Here is a 15,539-nt window from a genome sequence, read left to right on the forward strand (position 1 = left end):
GAGGGATGGCTTGAAGCTTCAAGCTGGTAATGAAGTTGGGGATGCAGTAGCTCATGTTACAACTGATCAGCTGCTAATTCATTCACTCTGTGTAGTTGGAGTGTTTTGCAGTGTGGTTGCCCTGGGTATGTGTACCTTGCAGTTGACAGTGTGATTGCAGCTCATGTAGACATACATGAGCTACCTCAGATACCAATAGCGATGAGGCTACGACAGCATGGACTTCAGTGCAGTCTGGCCCTTTGAGTATATAACCCGGGTCCCATCAAGGCTTGTACACTGCGTGCTGCTGTGGCTTTGTTACTTTTGATACCCTAGCTATCTAGATTAAAGCTAGCTCAGTTATGCCTCCATGCTTTGCAATCACTCCCTGCACCCTCAGTGCAGTGTAGCCATACCCTGAAACGTCAGAAGGACCAAGGCCTCGCCTACACTAGAAAAGCTTTGCTGGTCATTTATACCACTATATCTATACTAGCAAACCCTTCTAGTGTAGACATGCCTTATACCAGCAAAAGACTGCACTTTTGCCAGTATTGCTTATACTAGTCCACTGAGTGAAATAAGCTTTAAGTGCAGATCAGCAGTGGCAAGCAACCCAGGGCTGAGCTCTGAGGGGAAACGGAGAAACCAGATGATAATGGAGTCTGTTCTAGGTATAGGGGGCAGATGGAGTAACAGGTGACCTTGGACCTGTCTCTCAGACACTGTATCCTAAAATGTGGGGAATGAACAATTTTGTCAGTTCTAAAAATATCAGAACAAACCCCCCGCTTCTGAGTTTCCAGAGTTGGGGAAGCTGCCTCATTTTCTTGTGATATCTGCTTTGAGGGTGGTAGGGCATGATTGATGTGTATTCTAGAGGCCTAGTTTCGTTTCAGGTTTCAACAGCTTCAACAGGTTTCAAGGAGTCAAAGATAGATTGACAGAAACCATCCAAGGATAGTGAATTGCTGGCTCTTTAGGGACAATGACAACCCCCCCCCCCAAAACACCTTGATTGTCTCCAGAGTGTAACACAGTTAGCCTTTCTCACTTGGAAGGATGGGGCAGCCTGACGTGGGACCTTTGGGTGGTTGTATGGAAGTCTAAGTGCAGAAGATGTGGCAGGGGAAAATACTAAAAATTTCCCAGGAAAAATTCTTTGGAGAGTAAAGAAAAGTTTCATGTTCTAACATGCTGAGGTTTTAAAAGTAACCATACATTTCTTTATTGCAGTGTATGTGTAAGGCATGTCCTAGCAGGACTCCAGGTTTTACTCATACAGGCCCACCATCCTGCAGTGATGCATGCAGGGAAACTCCTGCTCTCGCTCGGTTGCCCATTGACAGGCAGTGCCAATTGCAGGATTAAGGCCACAGAACATATGAAAGGAACAGCCTACTCTTGTATCATTGTTTCTAGCCAAGAATACCACATTCTTTGAAAAGACTTCTTGTGATTTCCCAGCCTATAAATCACTTCTTTATGGGTGGCACACTGTGTGAAGTCCCTTCATGTACACTTAGGGATCCCTTGATTTCCATAGCCATCTGATTTATAAAATGGCCCCAGAGGAGAAGAATGCAGAAATCTGTTTGTAAAAAGTAGTGGAATCCTTCTCATGAGGGTTTCCCTGGAGACCCATCCACGGATCCAGCGGAGAATGTTCATTTTTTTTCAACTATTCATTCTCTCCAGTATTTGTTTTTGGTTTTTTCCTCAGCAGTTTTAGTCTTACATAGTTCCATAGCATATGCATTAAATCTACATCTTCAGTATTTCACCTGCAGCATTTATCATTTATATATGCTTTTGTTTAAGTTTCTAGAGTTCTGTGTAATCTTATATTTACAGTGTTGCCTTTCAGGCACTCTAAATAGCAGGACTCAACCCCATCCCCCCGCATGCCATTGAAGTGCTAACACCGCTGGAGTGAAACCTGGCACAATACAAAGTGAAGAAGAATTCTGTGTCCATTGTAGGTGGTCAGAATTGAAGTTGAAATTTGCATCAGAACATCAGGGTTAAGTCCTCTAACTTTTTCGGGCAACACTGTGCGCTTATTAAGGCTGACACATAGTCAGGAACTCTTTTTTTACAACTCATCCAGAAGATATCTCCAACAATGCAGCTCCCCACTGGGACGCTGGTTCATTATGGTTTACCTCCCTTAGCTAACAGTAGTAGCAACTTATATTTTGCAAGAAAAGTAACCCAGATGAAACTAAATACTGTATTCACAGGAACAGATCTTCAAAGAGGCATCACTTTTACCTGGACAAATTTCTAATCATAACAGCATTTAAACTTCTGCTTACTCTTTGTGATTATAACTGTGCAGCCTTAAGGTTGCACTAATTCACTATTTTACATTTAATCTCCTCGTTTAAAAAAAGTAAAAGAACCTTTTGCTTATTTGGCTGGTAAAATATTGTATCAGGAATGTCCTCAGCACTGTGTACTGCACTCTCTTCTCCTTCGTATTCCTGCTCATAACTCCTTTCAGTTGGCCTTTCATTGCTCTTCTCCTGCCCTCCTTCTGATTGTCTCTACGCTATAATTAATTTAAACAAATGCTTAGTACCACATGTTCCATATAGAGAAGAATGAACTAAATAAGCCCCTCTCATGATCCTTCACTACCATATCCTCATCCTTCCCAGGCCCCCACCTGCTGTTTGTTACCCCTTGCTGTGCTTGTCTGTCTTAGATTATAAAATCTCCAAATCCCTTTGTCTGAAAAGCTCTGTGTGTGTCTATGGAACTCCTATGTAAATAATCATCTGTTTTTCTGTGTGTGTCTGTGCCTCTAAAAAAACTGAAAATGTACAAGGGTGGAACATATTCCTGTTCGTTTTTGCTTTAGGTGGGATTGAGATGTAATTTTAATAGAAGACTTGTATAGACTTGGCATCATTTTTGGAGCAGGTTTAAATTAGCCTACGTGAATTCTTTTTCGTAGTAGGATTTTCGGGGTATAAGAAAATAAAATAGTCTTCAGAGGAGATACCATGCTCCTACTCGAAATATCTCAGGACATCATAAAGGAAATGAGCAGTTTTTGTGTAGGGCAGTCAGCCAGGAGAACTGAACCTACTGCAGGAGGTGCGGGGAGCGCCGCTATGCGACCGCTCCAGTGAAGTTGTAAAAAGTTAAGTCATGAGGTGAATCCTTCTTGCCTGCAGTGCGATAAGTTTATGGTAACAAGCACAAGCAGTTAAAGTCTGGCAGTCATGGGGTCTGGACAGTTCAGGCAGCTGGTATTGGGATGGCTGTATAAAGCCTTTCACTGCTAGGTCACCGGTTTCAATCTGACCCAAGTTGGAAGTGGCCAAAAATCATTGCCATCTGTTGGCCAATCAGCAGCTACTGTGGAATGAGTTGGGTCTTGGTCCTCTTTCTATCATAGATCCTCCTCCCAACATCATAATTATTTGTCTTGTCAGCGTTCTTGTGAGAGATGTAAAGGGTTGAATGGCTAATGGAGACTGAATGATCCTCCCATCTCTAGAATTGGAGTATTCCAGGTCACGTTTGAGGTACATTGTGGGGTGATATAGGGGAAGTTTTCATTGCCATACATGTTGTAATGGATAAGCAGAGGACCTCATTTCTAGGGTGTCAGTCTGACATGGTTCACTGGTACTAATCCATTCAGGAATCTTGGTTGCTGCATTTTCCTCAGCATGGCTGCAGCAGCAGATCCTTGCTACGGCAGCCATAGCAATTGGTCAAGACATCAGAGTTTGTGGTGAGTAATGGTTTCATATAAGGGAATCATGACAAGGTGAAGAGTTGAGTATAAGCCGGGGTGGGCAAACTATGGGCAGGGGGCCGCATCCGGCCCTCCAGACGTTTTAATCCGGCCCTCCAGGTCCCGCTTGGGAGCGGGGTCCTTGGCTTGCCCTGCTCCGGCACTCCAGCTGGGGAGTGGGGTTGGGGGTTTTCCCCACTCCATGTGGCTCCCAGAAGCAGTGACATGTCCCCGCTCTGGCCCCAAGCTCCACCCCCGCAGCTCCCATTGGCCAGGAACCGCGGTGCGTGGAGACTGGGCAGTGCGTGGAGTTGCCTGGCCGCGCCCACGTGTAGGAGCTGGAGGGGGGGCATGCTGCTGCTGCTGCTGCTGCTTTTGGGAGCTGCTTGAGGTAAGCATCACCCGGAGCCTGCACCCCAACCCCCTACCCCAGCCTTGATCCCCCTCCCGCCCTCCAAATCCCTCAGTCCCAGGCCAAAGCACCTCCTGCACCCCCAGCCCTTCATCCCCAGCTCCACCCCAGAGCCCGCACCACCAGCTGGAGCCCTCACTCCCCTGTACCCCAACCCCTTGCCCCCAGCCTGGAGCCCCCTCCCATGCCCTGAACTCCTCATTTCTGGCCCCACCCCAGAGCCCACACCCTCAGCTGGAGCCCTCACCCTCTCCTGCACCCCAACCTCCAATTTTGTGAGCATTCACGGCCCACTATACAAGTTCCATATCCAGATGTGGCCCTTGGGCCAGAAAGTTTGCCCACCCAGGGGTATAAGCTCAGCTTCTCTTCTGCTGGAAATAGAGGTGATGAGGGTGGGCTGCTTGCTCTTATAATCCACTATGTTTTTTTGTTCTCTGTGGCGGCTCAGGGTGCTGTGATCCTGCCTCTTGCTGCTTTTCTATAAAATCCAATGAATTCAAGTAATTTTTTTAAGTTATGGATTAGTTTTTAAAATTCAATAATGAGAGAGCTGAACAAGAAGCTGAAATCCAATGGAAGCTTGCAGGCACACAGTATTGCACTGATCTGCTGCTAAGCTCGAATGTGTATGCTACCAAAATTCTTTTTGGTCAGTTTTTCCTCCCTGTCCAAAGAATATGTGTAATAGGGTGGTTTGCCCCTTAAGGGCTGAAGAGCTTGGGCTAGTGAACCCTGATGACAGAATTATCCAGTTCACCTGGGGTGAATTGGATAATTCCCTATACAGTGCAGCAGGTGGCTGCAATGAGGGAGGAAGCTCAGGAAGCTGTGATAGTGTCTGCAGAGAGAGAGGCTCTCCAGGGCAGAGAGGCCTGGAAAAAAACCTGACCAAGCCGGGGAAGGATGGCAAAGGCTCCAGGTAGCATATTCTGGGTGGAGGAAGAGAAACCTTTTGTTGTGTGGACTTATGAATGGACTTTGTTTTGGGGTTTGAATTTTATTTGCAAGTTATTTTATATTAATGAGCTCAGTCCCCAGTGAGGGATAATTTCTGACCAAGAAAAAGCCTGAAATGAAATTTATTTGACCAGTCCAAGAGGGGAAACTGAGGCAGGCTCCCTGTAGTTTGACCTTGTGCTACACAGGCATCCATGGGAGGCAGCCAGCCCTGTTTACAATATGTAAACCACTTAGTTTGGAAGGTCTTTGGGGCGGGAACTATCTTAATTTCTGTGTGTTGTACAGGAGCAAGCACAGTGCCCTTTATAATTATAAACTTCTTAACTGTTGATCCACAGAATTTAGACTTTGCAGGATTGAACATCTCTGTTTCAAGAGCAGGTACCATGTTGACAGGGAAGGGGAGAAATGGATAAATCCATGTTAACTACTTTGAACAGTTCATATAAACTGTATTATGAAACAAGTGAGCTAATTGATATTCAGTTTTTAAGAAGCCATTCACTTGCTGACAAAAAATGCATTTGACTTAGGGACCAGATTATGCCTCCTTTACTCATACAGAATGGAATTCAAGGAGGGAGGTACTACTTTACATGAATAACAATTGCAGAATATTGTGCTGGGGGGCACAGCTTTTCAAAGGTGGCATCTAGCTGTGTTACCCCTTGCTGTTTTCCACTGGTGTCTAGTAACTGGCAAGAAACTCTTCCACGTCCACCTTCATATCACCTGTGCTGCTCTTCGGATCTTTCCTTATGTCAGAAAATCCACTGAATGCCTTTTGATGAACAAAAAAACAAATTAACCTCATCTATTTTAGGGGGTGCAGAAGAAAATTGTAAGAAATTGCATGGAAGCTGGTGAAACCCCCAGTAAAGGTTCTTGTGCAAGCAACCAAAAAACCTCTTGATTACATGTAAATTTTAAAATTAATATGTTTTTTTTTCCCATTTCCTCCCACAGCATCAAGTGACAGACACGAATAGAAAACTGCAGAGTGAGGGGAAGGAAGTAAGCCCTGTATTTTTAAAAGCCTCCCTTATATGATCTATTTGCTTTGAATATTTTAATGTATTATAATACTGATAGATTGCAGAGACTTGTAGTTTCAGAACTCCACAGCTGTGTGGGCAATACTAGTGATCACTTGTGTGACCATAGTGTTAAATCTGTATAATACTTGTGATATCTGTACCTAATTTTCAGTAAATGTAATGGGGATGTGTATGAAGTGACTATCCCTTTCCATAATTCGTGGATTAAAACACAATGGGGGGGAACCTGGAAAGCAGGAAGACTTTGAAGTGATAATGGACAAACAGTGGGCTCAATCCTTCACCCCTAACTAGTGTCAATAAACACTGAAGGATCAGGCTCCCAGTTTGCAGAGCAGTACGGCAGCAGTAAAAGTCAGTGCGGTCTTCAGCTGCATATGTGGAGGCATCGAACCATGGAGCAAGTGAAACTCTGTATGTTTTGGATGTGATTTTCCCCTTTAACTGCATTCAGTCTTCTACATCTTAAAACTAAAGGGATATTGAGAAATTGAAGGGAAATTGTTGGATAGCAACACAAGTGGTCAGTGAGCTAGAGGCACTGATATATGAAGAAAGATAAGTGCCAGTTGTGTGCATATATATATAATATCTGAGAAGTGTCTAGAAACGCCTATTCCTGCAACTCATCATCTTGTCCTCCTGGAGGGACTCTCACCACTTGTTCCTTACTCCCATAGAAATCTTCTGCTCTTCTCTCCTCTTCCATCTTTCTAGTTCACAGAGAAATTCACTTTATTGCCAGTACTTTCAAAGTAAGTACTTTGGCTTATGGGCTTAAGATGTGGAAAAGACCTATTCCATCTTCCTGCCAATGTTGGATAGTTCCCTGTGGTAAATATCAGTGTTTTGAAAAACTGTGACCCCCAACAGTGTACTGCTGGCGAGTGCACTGTTCATGCATCCGTAGGACTGGCTCTGGAAGAGATTGAGATAGCCAAGTAATAACTTAGTGACGGCCGAGACGACATCAGTGTACAAGAGTCTGAATGGGGTAAACACCAAGGAATGGGGGAGATTATTTAGGCTGATCCAGGGAGGCATAGCTAGGAGAATAAAGGGATATGATTAAGAAAAGGAAAAGTTAGACTTGATATCAGGAAAGAAAGAGGCTCTGCATATGGGAGGAAGACCATGGCCAACAGCTCTGCTCTTCGGTCACAATGGAACTCACTACAATAAGGGTAAAGCTCTTCTCTGTGAGAGACAGAGCTTCTCTTGGGTGTCAGCCCAAGACACTGAAATGAACTCCCTCAGGAGCTAAGTGCAAGGGGCATTTCTTTGCCCTCATTACTCTAACATAAATGTATAACTCTGTGTGTGTGTGTGTGTGTGTGTGTGTGTGTGTGTTTAAAAAAAAAGGAAATCCAACGCAAAACACTCCCCTATACACACTTCTCCCCTTGGGCAGAGGATGAGAAAACAAACACATGACACGTTACTTCCGTTTCTTGATGTACTACTGAAAGGTGCAAAGATAGACAATGGGTGAACGCAGTATAAGAACCTACATAGAAGGAAAAGAAAAAGACCTATTGGAGTGAGGACTAGTCTCCCACAGGAAGTGGTGGAGGCCGTGATACTTTGGCCATTTAAAATTTGACAACCACTGGCAAAGTGTGTGGAGAGATAATCTGTTTCTGGGTGAGGGGGGTGGAACTGATGCTTCTAACAGAGATTAGAACCGGCAAACCTTATGGGAAAAACAGACTCAAACCACTTCCATAACACCAACCAACCAACCAAAGAGGAAAACCAAAAATCCCCAAGAACCCCAAAAAGAAAAAAATGACTGGAAGATAGCTAATGTAACACCAATATTTAAAAAGAGCTCTAGAGGTGATCTTGGCAATTACAGATCGATAAGTCTAATGTCAGTACCGGGCAAATTAGTTGAAACAATAGTAAAGAATAAAATTGTCAGACACATAGAAGAACATAAATTGTTGAGCAAATGTCAGCATGGTTTCTGTAAAAGGAAATCATGTCTTACTAATCTATTAAAGTTCTTTGAAGGGGTCAACCAACATGTGGACAAGGGGGATCCAGTGGACATAGTGTACTTAGATTTCCAGAAAGCCTTTGACAAGGTCCCTCACCAAAGGCTCTTACGTAAATTAAGTTGTCATGGGATAAGAGGGAAGATCCTTTCATGGATTGAGAGCCGGTTAAAAGACAGGGAACAAAGGATAGGAATAAATGATAAATTTTCAGAATGGAGAGGGGGAACTAGTGTTGTTCCCCAAGGGTTAGTTCTAGGACCAATCCTATTCAACTTATTCATAAATGATCTGGAGAAAGGGGTAAACAGTGAGGTGTTAAAGTTTGCAGATGATACTAAACTGCTCAAATAGTTAAGACCAAAGCTGACTGTGAAGAACTTCAAAAAGATCTCACAAAACTAAGTGATTGGGCAACAAAATGGCAAATGAAATTTAATGTGGATAAATGTACAGTGATGCACATTGGAAAAAATACCCCCAACTATACATACAATATGATGGGGACTAATTTAGCTACAACTAATCAGGAGAAAGATCTTGGAGTCATCGTGGATAGTTCTCTGAAGACGTCCATGCAGTGTGCAGCAGCAGTCAAAAAAGCAAATGGGATGTTAGGAATCATTAAAAAAGGATGGAGAATAAGACGGAGAATATCTTATTGCCCTTATATAAATCCGTGGTACGCCCACATCTTGAATACTGCGTACAGATGTGGTCCCATCATCTCAAAAAAGATATATTGTCATTAGAAAAGGTTCAGAAAAGGGCACCTAAAATGATTAGGGGTTTGGAACAGGTCCCATATCAGGAGAGATTAAAGAAGCTAGGACTTTTCATCTTGGAAAAGAGGAGACTAAGGGGGAATATGATAGAGTCTATAAAATCATGAGTGGTGTGGAGAAAGTGAATAAAGAGAAGTTATTTACTTGTTCCCATAATATAAGAACTAGGGGCCACCCAATGAAATTAATGGGCAGCAGGTTTAAAGCAAATAAAAAGAAGTTCTGCTTCACGCTGCGCACAGTGAACCTGTGGAACTCCTTGCCTGAGGAGGTTGTGAAGGCTAGGACTATAACAGGGTTTAAAAGAGAACTAGATAAATTCCTGGAGGTTAAGTCCAATAATGGCTATTAGCCAGGATGGGTAAGGAATGGTGTCCCTAGCCTCTGTTTGTCACAGGGTGGAGATGGATGGCAGGAGAGAGATCACTTGATCATTACCTGTGAGGTTCACTCCCTCTGGGACACCTGGCATTGGCCACTGGCGGTAGACAGGCTACTGGGCTGGATGGACCTTTGGTCTGACCCAGTATGGCTGTTCTTATGTTCTTAACAACCAAAACCGCAAACAAACACCAAAACAAAATCAGAACACCACACACACTCCTTCCCCCACCTCCCCTTTCAAACTCCCTTGTTTACACCTGTGTTCGCTGGCTCCTGTGTTGCTGCACCTCTGCCACTGGCTGGCTGTTTGGCTGCTTTTATAGGCCCCCTAATCAGGGCTCTGCTTCTCTCACAGCACGCTGCCCCCTACCAGCCTCTACAAACTGAAAAAGGGGAAAAAAAAGACCCCCACACATAACAGAACAAACACACTACCCACAAAAAACCTCACTTTCTGCCCCTAAGAACCGGGGGTTTGCTTCCTCCCTTCTCCTCTAATAGAACTCCCACTCAAACTCCCCTGTTTACAGCTCTGTTTGCTGGCTCCTGTGCATCCATAAAGTCTTGCTTTTGTTATGCTAGGAGGGGGACCATACTGTTTTGCATATGTGGAGTGGAGTACAGTTCATAGATTGTTTCCAAAAGGGATCACAATGAGCCAGTCTAACCTACTGCATTACACAGACATAGAACTTTGCTTAGTAACTTCCTGTGGGTTCGAAATTCTTCCCTACTCCATGAGTGAATAATGAGTTCCTTAGCGCTCTTAGCAGGTATTGTTGTAGACCTACTGTGGGGACCTTGCTGAGAGATGAGTACACCATAGAGATGTACATACAAGCTGTTTGTTTACCACTGTTGGCGTAATTTAATTTAATTTTCTTCTCTTTAAGTTGGTAGTAGCAATGGAAGAGCTGAAGCAATGTCGACTACAACAGAGAAATATTTCTGCTACCGTTGATAAACTAACATTGTGTCTTCCTGGTGAGGAATCTGAAATTGATCATTGCTACTTGTACAGTTTCATCTAGATTTAATTTAATATATTTTTTCTTTAATGTATCTATCTTTTTTCTTTTCTCCCCAGTTCTGGAGATGTACAGCAAACTGAGAGAGCAAATGAAATCTAAAAGGTAAATTTTACAGACTGATGCATATTGAAGAATCACAAAGCACCAATCTGGAGGTCTAAGTTAAACTCAACAAAGAGGTTCTCAGGAGTTGAGAGATCTATACTGCAGTTTGCTCAGCTTCGAAACTATCTAATTTCTCATTAGTAGCTCTCAAACCACACTTCTGCTTATCCTTTCATCAGTCTAATCCAAATGCAGGTGCAGATTAGAATAGTAGTTGTAACAATGTATAATCTTTCCTCATATACCAGGTTTTTCTAGAGAATAGGTTCATAGTAACGTACATTTTTATTTATATGTTTCAATTTGACACACACACACAAAATCCCTATCCTAGGCTCACCATTCAGTCACATAAAAAACATTGAACTAGCAGTTGCTGCAAACCAGAAATAGCTGACTAGACATGAAACGCCTCCCCCCTCATTCCTTTACCCAACAAATACTATCAGCCCCTGTGCTTCTGGAGCCCCCAGAGCCTTGCATAAATTGATACGCGTCGCACCTGAAAGTCAGACTAGAATGGGGGAAGTTAGAGCTTAGAAGTTAGAGTTAGTTATTTAGCTGTTCAGTAAGGGGTTTTCCCCATTAGTATGTCTGAGCATGGTATAAAGTAGCCTACTAGTTTGTCCATTTTTGACTATGTGTATAGCATTGGTGAGGGGCTTATCTGTTGACCGATGAGATGTTCATTAAAATGTTAGTTGTAGCTGGGGTTCGTAGCTATTATGGGGGGTGTGTGTGTGTGTGTTTGGGGGGGGGAGGGGAGGGAAGCTGGATCTGATCGCAGTGGTGTGAACTGAAAGGAATTCATATGCCATATGATTCCCTCATTCTATATAGTGTTTCCATGAACTGATTCTGAGAATCACTTCAATTTTTCTTTTGATTGATTCATTTTGACTTGTACAGAAATTATTATTGAGGGCCATATTTAAGTAAAATCTGAACACTTAGTTTTTGTCTGGATTTGATGGCTCCATTTACTAAAGCAGCAAAACTTGCCCTTTTTGCAGCTGTCTCCTCCTGTCTTTTTTCTTGATAGCCCATAGGGGATGGGTTGGTAGTGTAAACTTCAGGTTTGAATACCCAGTCTCAGTTGGTTTACTATGTGTGACATGCTGGAAACGAAGAGCAAAGTACAGTCCAAACGGAGAGAGGATTGACTGTGCAACCCACAGGACAGGAGAGAATGAGACCCAACACTTCCTTCTCCAGTGTCCAAAATACAAGGAAGCGAGAGAGATTTCCTCAGGTGATCAGGACTCATTAGTCTCACAAAGTGATGAGGAAAAATTGTACCTGAGCCTGGGAGAAAAAGAGGGATGGTGGAGATATTGCTTGATGCACGAACCTGTCACTGCATTAGGATTCAACACTGCTGACAGACAGACTGCTGACAAACCCCCAAAACAGTGTACGGCTCTAAGGGGATTTTTCCAACCACTGGCTGACAGCTGAGGGATGTCCTCTTTGGTAACACTTGCACAGCTCTTTATGCCAGTAAAGTCTCACTAAATTGTATGTGGCCAGTTTAGACAAGAGAGTGAAGTATGAGATCCTTTCTGCTCTGGGTTTGTACATGAGAGATCACCAGGGCAATATTCTTGGCCAAAAATGCCTTCTTGCCCATCTGTGTACCTGACTGCCATCCTTTCACCCCAAAAGCATTTGCATTTCATTGGTGAAATGATCCCTCTGTGCATGTAGCTTGTTAAGCACTTTGGGATCATTTGGGGTGAAAGATAACCTCATGTCAAATGTTGTTAGATAAAAAAATATCAGATTTCTGAAGTGGGTTGAGGCGCCGCTGTTCTTGTCCGAGAGAGCAGAACACAGTTGGAAGCCTTGCTTGTGCTAAGAACTCACCAAGGACTGTGGGGCTAAAGCTGCATTACTTCATTAATAAGAATCACTGGCCTCTGCACTTACTCCCTGCTCCAGATATTTTAGACTTTGTTTTCGGCAGGCAGTCGTAGACCTCATCAGTGAACACACACTGTCTCTGCAGGCCACATTTTAGCATCTTCTACTTCAATAAACAATATCCTAAAATATAACAAAACCCCAATGTGTGTTTATTCCTCCAGTTTAAGCTCTGGCTTTCCATCCACTCTTAAGTTTCTCTCTCCAGAGGGGATTACATTTTATTGTAAATAGCTTTTTGTACCCCACTGTAATATAAATAGTGCCCCATGTTACAAGGTTAAACCGTGTGACTGCTGCTCTTAATGGTCCTTTCAATTTTTAGTTAAAATAATTTCCCCGACTTGACTCTCTGTTTACATAACTATTGTTTTGAAAAGAGATTTGAGTGTTATTTTTTTAAGTGACATGGTAGTGCATATTTTATGCCTAAGCACGTATTTTGCTTGAGTTGGGGTTTTTTACTCTCGTTCTCCTGGCCAAATTTAATCTCTGCTGTGTACCTACTTAAATTTTCACCTCCCCAGCTTTTCCCTTTGGGCATAGTATTCTGCATTACCTCTCCAAAACTGTGTCCTGTTATGGTTGCCTTATTTTACCCTAGAGACATGTTAGTGATGATCAAAATAATTTTTCAGAGATATCGCTAACAGCTCCATAGTCAAGGTTTACGTGCTGGGACTGGACGACTGGATGGATCAGTCGATAAATTGCTGTGGTCTATTCATTCCCTCTGAAGCATCTGGTGTCAGTCACTTTTGGAGACAGGATACTGGGCTAGGTGGACCAATGTTCTGATGGTTTTCCCTTCGTCAGATCTGTTACGTTCACGATCAGCTAGCGTAGCTTAGTCCTTTTGGATGGAAGGTGAGTGCTATGTAAATGTGAATTCATGCTCAAATATGAAGTACCTAGGAATGGAAGTAACAGCATCAGAGCAAAGCTCTCTGGGTCAACGACGGTCGTTGTATCCCAAGCAGCACTTAATCTCGATTCTCATGGGGGCCTCTGGCACTATAGTAAAATAAATAAATGAAGCTGGGTACGAATAACAGTTTCCATTCCTATGGCGCCTTTTAGCCAGGGATTTCAAAGTGCGTTTCAAATGCTGTGCCTTACGGCACCCCTGTGCGGTATGTAAGGGATATATAGGAATTACTTGATCCGCCACTTAAATGCAGCCACTTCTAGGATGGGAAGCTTTTAACAGTGCTTGGCAATATTGAAATCATTAGACAGGTAGCCAGATCCGACTCTCAATGGGCACAAGACAGACATCTCTTTAGTAAAGCAGAGCCATTTTACACAGTCACTTCTCAGAGTATGTCCACACTTTAACCTTGCTAAACCTCAGTTTATCTAATTGCAAATGTGAGAATAATTCTCCCTTATATTGTACAGGAGCATTGAGGTATGTGTACTTCTGTACAGTGTTTTGAGATCCAGGGTATATAGAAGTGCTAATTTATTGCCATCATCCTCTGATGTCAAGTGGAACAGCAGAATAGTCTTCAGATAGTCTTGTATATTTCTGAGTCTGATTTACACTCTTCCCAGACATTACCCTGCATTGAAGACATTAGAGCACCTTGAGCATACATACCTGCCACAGGTGAGCCACTACCGCTTCTGCAAGATCATGGTGGATAATATCCCTAAACTGCGTGAAGAGATAAAAGATGTTTCCATGTCAGACCTCAAAGACTTTCTGGAGAGCATTCGTAAGCACTCTGACAAGATTGGAGAGACAGCGATGAAACAGGTAGGGTCTTGTGTTGCATTCTACTGTTAAGCTTAGCATGCCTGTTCAGTTTTAACTGTCCTTTTCTATGCTAGAGTATTTAACGTTTGTAGTTCAATGTTTCAAAAACTGCTTTAACTATTAAATAAGTGTTGCCATATGAAACTGAATGATCCTTTATTCTACAGCTGCTAGGGGTGTCTGTTTTCTGTTTCTGATGCAACTGCAAAGCGCTGACATGTTTTTCTGTACTTTGCCCTAGACTTCTAGTAGCCCAAAGTCGAGGAGGCCGGGGTGCGTTGTATAATCCAGATCTCCCATTTAGCAATGTAACATGGCATTTGTGCTGCTGTGCTGTGCGTAGTGAAAAATTACAGAGCTGAAAGAGCCAGTGTCAATTTCCCATGGTCAGTGTAAAACATTAGCATGCAATATGCTTTTGTTTCTGCATCCTGAGCTCCTTCAAAATAGTAGGTACATTTTTACACTATATGTTTTACAAATACCTTGCCATTGCATTGACTTTGAAAGCGATCCCTGGTTAATTGTACATAAATGTGTATTAAAAAAACCCCAAAACTAGTTACAGCAAGGAAATACCACTTTTCTCACTATTCTTTAAAACTTCTCAATGATTTTTTCTTTGTCTTCTAAATGTCATTCTTTCTACAATCTTTTCCATTAATTGGTTTCCTTCATGTTGTGTTTGCTGTGGTGTTGTCCTTGTTCAAAAACCCTCCTGTAACAGAATATAGAATAGGCTTTCTACTCTGAGCTCCATTACTTTGGGAATAATGGATAGCAAACTTTTTCCATTCTACCTAGTACTTACGTTAAGTCAAGTTAGCATCTCTGAATCTGCAAAGAAAATGGCTCTGATCATCTCCTCCTGTCAGACTCAGACACACATAGTAACAATGTCTGGAAAGTGGTTTTTTTGTCTCTTGGTATTTAAATTGGTCTTATTAACTGTTCTGAATTTACCTGATGCTAACAGTTACTAGAGGACTAATTGTTTATGGAAAGACTTTTTTTTTTTTCTGGCCATGAAAGCCAACCCAGTTTCTTGAAAGGTCATTCTTTGCCGTGTGCGTGGAAAGAAGTAATCATTTTCAGTCGTTTTTTGGGGTCCAACTAATGAAGGGAATGTGCTGTTCTTCAAATACGCTCCATGTCCAGCTAAGGAGGCTTGCTAATTGTTGGAACATAAGGGCTTGCAGATGTTCTGTCTGATTGATTGTTTTAGTTTCCAGTGTTGTTGTCGTTGTGACATTGGGGGCAGGGGTGAGGCTAGTTAATGCATATTGAAAGCTCATAGCAGTATGCATTGGTGTCTTGTGGGCAGAGGTGACACAGGGGAGAGGTGCACACGTACACCTGTTTTCTCCTCGGAATAGGTAG

General features: G+C 42.8%; 1 protein-coding gene across 4 annotated transcripts in view; it reads left to right on the plus strand.

Moving 5' to 3' along the window:
• The window catches only part of EXOC6B (exocyst complex component 6B), a 450,860-nt gene that overhangs the window by 69,222 nt on the left and 366,099 nt on the right, over positions 1–15,539 (plus strand). For all 4 annotated transcript variants that reach the window (XM_073343016.2, XM_073343018.2, XM_073343017.2 and 1 more), the window contains exons 3-6: positions 6,078–6,125; positions 10,232–10,322; positions 10,426–10,471; positions 13,955–14,159. In XM_073343016.2, the coding sequence (XP_073199117.1) occupies positions 6,078–6,125; positions 10,232–10,322; positions 10,426–10,471; positions 13,955–14,159 (390 nt within the window). The remainder of the gene's footprint in view (positions 1–6,077; positions 6,126–10,231; positions 10,323–10,425; positions 10,472–13,954; positions 14,160–15,539) is intronic.

This window comes from Lepidochelys kempii, chromosome 4, assembly GCF_965140285.1.
Source record: "Lepidochelys kempii isolate rLepKem1 chromosome 4, rLepKem1.hap1, whole genome shotgun sequence".
Taxonomy (NCBI): Eukaryota; Metazoa; Chordata; order Testudines; family Cheloniidae; genus Lepidochelys; species Lepidochelys kempii.